General features: G+C 48.6%; 1 protein-coding gene across 1 annotated transcript in view; it reads left to right on the top strand.

Moving 5' to 3' along the window:
- The first annotated feature begins 1,417 nt into the window (after positions 1-1,417).
- LOC106746220 (pituitary homeobox homolog Ptx1) overlaps positions 1,418-10,296 on the top strand; it is a 34,847-nt gene continuing 25,968 nt past the window's right edge. Inside the window, exon 1 of the mRNA XM_014622531.1 lies at positions 1,418-1,730. Within this exon, the coding sequence (XP_014478017.1) occupies positions 1,418-1,730 (313 nt within the window). The remainder of the gene's footprint in view (positions 1,731-10,296) is intronic.

Genomic DNA, 10,296 nt, shown 5'->3' with positions numbered 1-10,296 from the left:
TAGATCCGCTCGGCTTACCGACTTAGAGACTTAAGCCGGCAGGCAGTCCGAAAGGCTCAACCGGCTAAGCCTGGCGGACCCACCTACCACCGACTTACGCAGCGGCCACTACACCGTTCCATCCACCAGCGGGAAAATCGGAGTACACCGCTGCGAGATCCGCGGCACCGCCGCCGCCTTCTTAGAATTTTCCTCCATCTCCGTGTCCCGCTCCGTGTGCCGGTTCTCGCCCCGAGGACGCGCGCCTCTTTTAACACCGGCGGCGTTAAGGGCGGAGGTGCGGGCAGTGACAGTGCGGTCCCCGTCAACGACGTCCGACGTCGTCGCCGGCCGCGACGACGTCTCGCGCGGCCGTCGCGCGAGCGAGGGAGTACCCGGTCGTCTCGGTGGACCACCCGTGTAAATCCATGCAGTGGAGTGGAGGACGCGGGCTACCCAGAATCCGGAAGTGGTGATAGTTTAGATCTTGGTGCCGCGAGGCCGTGTCCGTCCGTCGTTAACGCCGACTTTGACCGTCGGTGACAGCGGTCGGTGAATGTTGCTTGGTTCTTGGTGAAGGTCCTACTGCGGAGAGAGAGAGAGAGAGAGTCGACGTAGTGCTCGTAGGACACCTCGTGAAAGCCGGATGACGTCTCCTCCGTTGAGAGTCCGCGGGACTCGTTTCGAGAACGTCTTTGCGAAACGATAGACTCAAGCGTGGACCGCAGATACCGCACGAGGTACTTCGATACTTAAGGGTGAAACCGACGAGATCGGCCCGTCGTGACGACAGTTCGCGGTGATAAGAGGCTGTCGGAGCAGCCGAATGAAAGTATAGAAAAAGAGAGCGAGCGAGAGAGAGAGAGAGAGAGAGAGAGAAGAAATATCGTTCTCACTGCGGTAGGGCTGATAGTGCTGATAGTTTAACCTATTTACTCCGGCGTGATTACCGTTCTCTTTCTTCACCTCCTAGTCTTTACGTAACGACGTGGGTCACCCGATTTCTCGCACCTCCGCATCACGGCGCGTGTCACTCGGCCCGCCGACGGTCCGTCTCGAGTGCCGACGGCGCCTCGTTCGCGAGCGGGAGAGCGCCGACGGCGGATCACCCCTGACGACACTGCGTGAGACGCACCGAGGGCTCGTCGGGAACCTATGGTTCGCCCGCCGACCGACTCTCGGCCGCGTCATCAGCGATCATAAACGCACCGGATCGTCGAGCGACAGAGGCTCGGGAGGCGACGAACGAGAGCCCGCTTGATGCCCGCTCGTCGGCGGATCTAGGAGACGCGCGACAAGGGAGAAGACGCGCTTGGATGTGTCCCTAGGACGAGGCTAGGGCGCAAGAGACCGGCGGGATTCGCGGCCTGATCGCGGGCCAGGTTGATCGTGCATTGAGTCGTAAGGAACAGTCAACACGACGTTAACCTTCTACAGCATGGAGCGGGGCGGCGGGGGCGGGGGGAGCCTCGAACTCGCCGGGGGCGGCGGAGGCGGCGGCGGCGGTGGCGGCGGTGGCGGCAACGCGGATCTGTGTCTTCAGGATCTCGTGACCGGGCCGACGGGCGGCCTCTCGGTGCAGCATCATCAGCACACGACCGCGGCGACCGCCTCGATGGCCGGCCTCCACGGCGACCATCTGCAGGGCGCGATGCACCACCACGACCTGCACGGCAACTCGCATCACGACACCTCGATGCTGCACAACTCGAGCCACCAGCTGCACCACGAGCCGCTCGAGAAGCTTAAACGTGGTGAGTCGTTCACAGTACCGCGGGACGGCCTCTCGTCGAGAGAGACGGCCGCCCGGAACATCCCCGTCGCGTTCCCACCGGCCGCGACCGATTTATTTACTTACCGGCGCACTGAGAGAAAAATATCTGGCATTTGTAAAGGTACTCGTCACTTGGCGAAGGACTTGGACTTGTTAGAAGTTATCGAGTTATTGTTAGGATTGCCGGAGGGATTTATTGTAGCCAGGAGAACCGTGTTTCTTCTAGTAAGTGTTGCCGTAGTGTCAGTGATATCCGCGTAGAAAATTTCTCGGGATCTAATTGGGGTCCGCATGACTTCCCGAAATAATGGTGGATTCCAGTTGGGAAATCTGCGATGGGTTCCGGTTGAAAGTGTAATGTTTGAAACGTACGACTCTGAGTGAGAACATAAACAGATCCCATTTAATCATTCCCAATATTTCTCCAAACTGGTTTTACACTACGAATTGAGCCAAATATACGAGACATTTTAAGTATTTGCACACTTTACAAGTATACACATATACACACACACACATCCACGCATTATTAAGCAAATAGTAGCGTAATATTAAAAATCATCACCGTTCTGTTTATTAATCCTAATCTGATATTCGGTGAAACTGTCACTCGACTCGGGCGATAACAGTCGCATATCGCAAATCACACAGCCAAATCCACGTCGTGGAAAAGTGGCTTTAATCTACATTCGGGAGAAGAATGGGATTCCTCCGATTGATATCGCAGTGGGAATAACCCTATTTCGAGACTTCGTACATTCTAATCGGGATCTATGCTGTATGTGACAAAATCGGGGAAAATTTCGATGCAGCTAAACAACGTTACGCTACACCTCGCCGATGTTATTCGGTTATGCTTATTGTTCTTACGCGACAGCGTTATATGCACACTGCTGCTGCCATTTTTGCGCGGTCGGGGCCGTAAAAAGGGCAAAAGCTGGAGGTCGGAAATAAGTATAATTTCTCTCGGTGCCCCCGGTTGCCGCGTACGGCGGTAGTCACGCTAAAGAAGTAACGCGCATCTGTCGCGCGATACGCGTGTGTATCTGTTGCGCCAGTAAGATCCGTCATCGTTGGGCGAGGAAAGATTAAAAGATTGACCACTCGTCGCGGTGCTGAGTATAAGAGTGTTGATTCATTCCGGAGTAATGCGCCACTCTCTCTCTCTCTCTCTCTTTCTTTCTTCGTGGAGCAACGTCGATCCACTTCGACGTCGCGTGTGCGCACAGAGTCTTGAGAAATCTACGATCTAGATGCTCGAGGAGTACACTTCCCCTCTCTCTCTCTCTCTCGGCTGACGACGGGTGTATATCGACGTGTGAATTTGTTATTTTAAGACCCGACGTGTGTAATTACGGAGTATCGGCGCATTTACGGATGTACCGGAGTCGTGATAAAGGATTAAGGATCGATAATGTGACGGTAGAGTGGGTTTCGCGAGACCGGTAATTACGATCGACGTGTGTGTCCCTTTGTGTATCGATCCCGACGAGAGATAGGAGGCCCCCGCTTTTTTCCACCGTCGTCGTCATCGCGCGATATCGCTGATAATCGCTTGTAGCTCGCCGGTCGTGCCGTTTAACTTTGTTGTCGGCGATACTATCCGATCCTCATTTATTCGCGCGATAAATATCCGACGTTTTTCCGACTCGGTGCCGCGCGCGAGTCCAGCCGCATTCGGCGTTATCTCCGCCGAAAATCTCGCGTATCGCGCGCGACGCGTCTGATTTCGCGTGTTTATTTGCAAAACAAGATTGATATGTGTGTGTGACGTATCGCGCGAAAGTAGGAAACTCTTTTATCCGGCGTCGTTTACGACCGACTGCTGACCAGCCAACCAACGCGACGAGTAAACAAACGCACGCACACATACACGCGCAAACGACTAGAATCGATGGAACAATTCGATGTAGGAAAAGCGAAATTGTCCGCTTGATCAGCGTGATTCAGCGCGACGAATCGCGATGTGACGCACGGTCTGAAATATTCAATTACATACCACCTCGCTCTGATAACGGTCGATAAGGAAGCAAAATTTAATATATTACGTCTCGCCTCTCTCTCTTTCTCTCTCTCTCTCTCTCTCTCGTTGCGTTCTTATCGAGCGATTCGCGATTCATACGCGCGCGCGAGACTGCAAACACTCCGACGCCCGCCGGAGAGAATCAAACTGACGTTATTTCCGCCGTGATTGCTGCATGTGTGACTGCGCGTTTATCGAATTATATAAATTATAATATTAATCCGTCGTGTTACACGCGCACGAGTCTCTTAACTAATGGCGATTGATCGACGTGCAAATACGCGCGATATGTGCGCGCGATGAACCGAAAATTGACGAGCCAACCGACGGCAGCATGAATCGTCTGGACAGCTCAATGGAGCGTTCGAGGGTCGATATTTTTTGTTTCTTTCCGGTTGCAGTATCACAAGAGAATGTGGTCTGATAAAACGACGTTGATTCTTGTCGAGTGCCAGACGTGGCAGATAAAATTTAGTACGAATAGCTTTGATAAGCACTGCTCCCGTTGTGTTATTCCGTCGACTCCGTGTCCCAGATAAAACTACGGCCACCTTAGGTGTTAATGTGATGTGACATCGAAAAGTTTAGAAACTCCGAGATACCCGCGTTTCTCTCTCTTTCTCTCTCTCTCTACACACACGTCTGTCGACTCCTGCGTCACGGGGATAAATAATCTCAAGATCATCATTAAATTCGCGTTCCACAACGTGACTGTTTCAGCAGGGTCGACGTAACTTCGCACTTCTCTCCCGTATTATACAACTCGTCGATTTATACACCGATAGAGAATTATACGGTTACTTTCGGTGCCGATCATATTTTACAGTAGTAGCAACGTGTACGTAAGGTTATTATCACCGACACTGTACGCAGAGAACAATATTACTCGTACTGCGAAGAGAAGCAATTACTCGATTTATTTTTCTTCCCGCGTGTAAACGATATTAAGCTTTTCTGACATTTCCAACGAGTATGTTTCAATACTATCGTCGAGAAAATATTCTCCGTTCAAGATAATCAGTACTCGAAAGAAGAAAAATCAACTGCTTCTCTTCGCGGGACGGGTAATACTTTTCCGTGTGTAATAACATTTTGAGAAAAATGGTTCTAATTATTTTTATAGTTAAAATTAACGAGTATGTATGGTTGGCATCGAAAGTAACTATAATTTTCCATCAGTGTATTATTCTAAGAAGGAACATCTTTCCGTCACGTTACGCATCGCTCCCTCCCCTCCTCCCTCTTTCTCTCTCTCACTCATGTGCTCTATCGTTATAATTACTATAAAGCCAAAATTCGAATAACTTCATTCACTCGATGGTGGGATCGCTGGCGCAGAGAAACTCGATGTTGTTTGAGCCGCGAGAGCATTTTCCCAGTGTAAGGCTCCAGGAGTTTGTCCGTCGCGCCGGACGAACGACGGAGTCGAGTTTCATAAGGCTGTCCGATGCTCATCGTAAAGTAACGTCATTCGACAGCGGGCGAATTCGGTCGCACATAGAGAGCAATCGCCGGGACGACGAAGACGATCCTCTTCTCCCGGTGGCAGCGCCACCACCTGTTTTGTGATTCATTAACTCACCGGCTTATCGGGATAAGGCAGACTTATCCGGGGCTCGAACCCGACGCTGCGGCTAAACCCGATCTTATTCCAATGGCATCCTACCTATCCCCGTTTCAGTTTCACTCCTAGACCGACGCCGGCGGACCGCAGGTACATCTACTCCCACGAAAATCTTCGCTCTTCTCGCGTCTCCCCCTGCTGTGCAGCGGAATCTTATCCACTCGGCTGCCCGTTGATCGCGATCTGCGCGCGTGTAAATAGCGTGGAAATCTCGGCGTCGGCGGATTATATCACCGTCCGATCGCTTCGACTGGCCACTGGCCAGTTCAGGCAGCAAAACTCGGCCGACATTTGTATGCAAATTTATGGTAAATCGTATTTTCTAAATTTCTCGGAGGTGAAGTCTCAGCCGAAAATTCACTCGGGAATGAAGTCACCGCCACTCGAAATGGCAAGAGCGAATGATCGACTCAAATTTAAAGCGGATTCTTGATTTGTACGAGCGATTGGTTAGTTCGATTGGAATGGATTTGTTTTTGCGACGGTGAAGCACATCAGCTTCACTCTTCAATTTCGAATGAAGTTATTCACCCAACGATTCGAAGTTGAGCAATTCAATCCGCATGAGTGAAACGACATTCAAGTTTAAGAATAATTCGGCTGTTATTCCACTTTTCGAGTGGATTTGGAAAATTTAAAGATAGTAGAATTAGAGAGAGAAAGAGAGAGGTGCTCTCTCTCGGAAAAATAGTATAGAGAGATCCAAAGAGAAGGTATTTGTACATTCAGAGAAAAATATCTGGTATTTACATAACTATAATCATCATAATGAGTGAATTACATCCAAGAGAACCATTTTTGTAGTAAGTGTTATTATACGGAAAGAAGAACTTAGTTCCTGCGCGAAATAAGGACTAGATGAGAGCTCGAACGATAAAAAGTACCCCTGTCACCACAATTGAGGACATTTCTGTGAACATTCGGCTGAATTAAACACGGTTGAGATAACTGAGAACAATGGACTGAGTAGAAACCTCTCACAGGAGTATTTCTGTTTCTACAACCGAACTTTAGTCTAGTCCCCGGGTAATGGAAGATGGATGTCTCTTAGTGTATTAAGATCGAAACGTAACATTATATTTCGAGGATCAGGATCATTGTTTGGGAAACAAATCGCGAGGCAGGAAGCGTCGCTAACGCATTACTCACTCCCAATGGCCTCTTCCGTGGTATTCAGCTATCCCGTCATTGCACTTTTTCGAGCCGATTCGCTCTCACGTTGCGCATTATTTGCCGTCGCACCTGATCGGTCAACAGGTACGACACTGACAAATACGTAGCGGCCGCGGGCGAATTAAAATTTCCATCGGAAGCGCGCTACCCCACATATTATTGTCATTAATATCGCGGCCGGATTACGCGAGCTCTATTAATATTGGCGCGTCGATGGAAATTAATGCCAGCGTCGACCGCGATAAAAGCAACGCCGCCCTCTAATGAAAACGCGCGGAAATAGAACGCGGCGGGCCGGGATTTTGTGAGTGAAAATTCGGCCGGGAAGGATCTCTTTCTCTCTCTCTCGCGAAAAATCTGTTACCATCGCTGGACCGGCCGGGAGGGCCGGTATTTTGTCAACAGGACGGCATACGGTCCGCACCCGATCGCTCTCGGCCCCCCGTTAGTCATTAACTACCCCTTTATTATCGCGCGGCCTTGCGATCGGGCTAGCAGATGCGCCAAAGTCAACCCTTGGCGCCCCTGCCGGTCTAATGGTGTTGACAAATTGCTCGGCTAGCCTCTAGCCTCCCCGGGGGATGCAGCCGCAAAAGTCTCCTCTCGCCGCAAAACTTATAGACGTTTAGACCGCGGAATTGGACCGCCACCCGCGCGTCGCCCGAGATTTCTGCATGCGGGATCAACTTTTGCCGCGCGACCATTTCGGAAACTTCGGCCGATGGCACTTCCGAAAACTCGTCCGACACTCGCGCGAAGAATGATATTATGTATCGTTTTCACATCTGTGCTTTGCATCGAATTGCATTTTTCCTTTGCGCTCCGAGTACCGAATAATAACGGTCGGTCCGTTGCGTATGCGCACACGCAGGAAAAGGTTGGCCGAATTAGCGCCGAATCTTGCTTCAGGGAACCGAAGTTCCCGCTTCTCAAGACTCACTGAGAGAAATTACAGTCATTTCTGACCTTAACTATCTAATTAATCGATTAATTCAACCGATCTCTTTTTTCTGCGCGCGCGCGCGCGTGTGTGTGTGTATTACATGTTAAGTATGAAATATAATATCGTAGTTCCACGTGATAAAATGTTACAAATTAGGCGCCGTGCTCGGGAAAATTTCAAGAGCAACGGGAGAGTTGCAATTTCCTCATGCGCAACGGGACGATTAGTGGATCTATCCCGTTGTGTTCCGTGTGATTGCCTTCCCTCTGAATCCTTTCCGAGATAGACAGACGCGAGCCGTTCGACGATGTTCCGCGCTGATGTTCCGGCTCGATTTTCTCGATCAGCCAGCCAATCGTGGCGATCCTTTAAGCGCGCCAGGGACCGAACTGGTGGGATCAACATAGAAATGAACTGATTTCCTTCCCATTATCTCAGCTGCTGCGGTCCTGGCAGGTTCCTGTCTACCTCAACAACGAGGTTTTGTGTACTCAGTGGGCTCCGACCGCCGTTGGCTGGGGTAGGCTCATTTCCGAGGGTTGTTTCGCCGACGAGATTTCTGTGCGTGCCGATTTGTGAGAACCGAACGTCCGTCGGCGGGATGTGTAAGAAATGTCCCTCGCGACAAGTGCGAAACGTTGTATCTTGCAGAGTGATGTTACTGTGCGAAATGTCTTTTATATCGTCTCGGAACTTCCAATTACAAAGTTTTTTTTTATAGCATAGTTTGTTATCGTGTCTTCATCGGCGTCATATATCATATTTTTAATTATTGACGTGTACTTTCAGCATTAATATGCTGTTTCCAGATTTCGCAGAACCGACGACCGATGAATGACGGTTTTCGAGGGATTTCTTCGTCGTTATATCTGGAGGACAGTTTTCTTTCGGAAAAACGAGATGACTTCTCGAGATTCTGCCGTGGGAAGGGAGATCACGTTATGTTGGATCATAATTTCTCATTGCAATGGGATATCCATTTCCGATCGTTTAGCCTCGTAGTCTTCTCGAATTCTGATCCTACACGGGCTCCCGAAAGCGCCAGGCAGTCTGTGGGCTCGCGATGTGCTTTCGCTCGACACGATTTTCCGAAATACCCTCGTCACGCGTTCACAGAACGAGAGAGAGAGAGAGAGACGCCCATTCTCGGATTACTCATTGGTTCCATGTGCTTTCCCCACGTCAAAATGAAACTATACAAATTGCTTGACAAACGGTCGAAGGTGACGAACCCTATCCGTGTAACCACAGACTCCTCCGACGCGTTTCCGCGTCGGACAAACAAACTAATCGTTCGCGCGATCCTCGTGAATATTTTCCATCGACAGAAAAAAGTATACATCAGAGGAAAATATTCGAGAGTGATCCTTCTCGTACCATCATGCGTCAATTGAAGAGATGATTCCAAATAAGTGTATTAAAAAATACTATCGTCAAAAGTTGCTAAGATACACTGGATACGGTTTCCGATCGTCAGTTAATATATTAAGAAAAAAAATATCTAAAAAGAATAGGAAATATTCATTAGACGGGTATTAGTAACATATTTACCTAAATCTAAATTCGTTCATTTAAATATCAAATAAACAATCGCTTCTTAAACGCTACATTGAAAGAAACGAGTTTTTTTCTTTCATTGTAGAGACTTGGAAACATGTATATTTTCTCATTTGAAAGTATTCCTTCTCAGTGTAAAAATATATATAGTAGTATGAATGAATAAATAAATTATTAATATCCGCCAAATAAATGCTTTGTATTTTTTTAGATATTCTTTATCCTCAGTGTGTACTTATTAGAATTAAATAAAAATTAGAATCGAAGAAATTTTATACGTGCGTGTGTTTATATCATTAGAACGCTATTATTTACCTCGTATTATATTAGCTTATATTATTTGGAACGACTGTGTTAGGGCTTCCGTTTGTATTTTTCTTACATACACCCCAACAATGCGTCTCGTCGAACGACATCCATCGACGTGACGCGCCGCGCACAAGTGTCTTTACGTATTTATAGGCGGAGCGATTTTAAGACTCCGGACACAAAATACTTTACTACAGTGACGCATAGCGGCCGGTTGCGGTTGACTAATAAACGACTTCCTAAGGAAGCTAAGGATTAGGAGATTAGGGGCGGGTTGGGAGACCCAACGGCAGACTTTCTCTCGCTCGAGAAGGCTGGGCCCGCAGGTGCTCTCACCACGCTGTCGTACCTCAACCCCTGACGTCACCCCGGCGTTCTTCCTCTTACGGATATCGCTCGCTTTAGTAATTATTGGACTCACGGCTGCGCTCGTTCGTCATTTGAGAAACGGCGCCCCCCCCCGAATACGTGATGCATTTCGGTTTTCTCAGAACACGTCGATTCGGGAAAATACACGTGTCTGTCAAAAGGGAGACTCGTGCTTTACTTCATGAGGGGGAAGATGCAAAAATGAAAAAAAAAAAATACAAACACGGCGAATTAATTTAACAAGTAACTGAGAATTTGTACAGAATTAATTTCGAGATTATTTCGAGAGCCGATTTAATGTTGAGGAATACCTTTGCGTCTGCACTCGATGAAATTATTTTATTACGCAACGTGAAGTATCCGACTCTAACGCTAATGGCGAGTTTTAGTAGCGAAAAGTACAAGGAACACAAGAAAATAGCGGTGATTGACGTCGTGTGTGCGACTTTTCAAGCGTTTCGCAGCTGCGTAAGACGCATATATCTCGCTAACCCTCATAACCCTCTTTGTCGTCGAATTACGTCAAGCCATGGTCCGCTAAACAC

This window comes from Dinoponera quadriceps, unplaced genomic scaffold, assembly GCF_001313825.1.
Source record: "Dinoponera quadriceps isolate SergipeBrazil2010 unplaced genomic scaffold, ASM131382v1 scaffold566, whole genome shotgun sequence".
NCBI lineage: Eukaryota > Metazoa > Arthropoda > Insecta > Hymenoptera > Formicidae > Dinoponera > Dinoponera quadriceps.
Note: the sequence above shows the minus strand (reverse complement) of the source record. Positions and strands in the feature narration are given on the sequence as shown.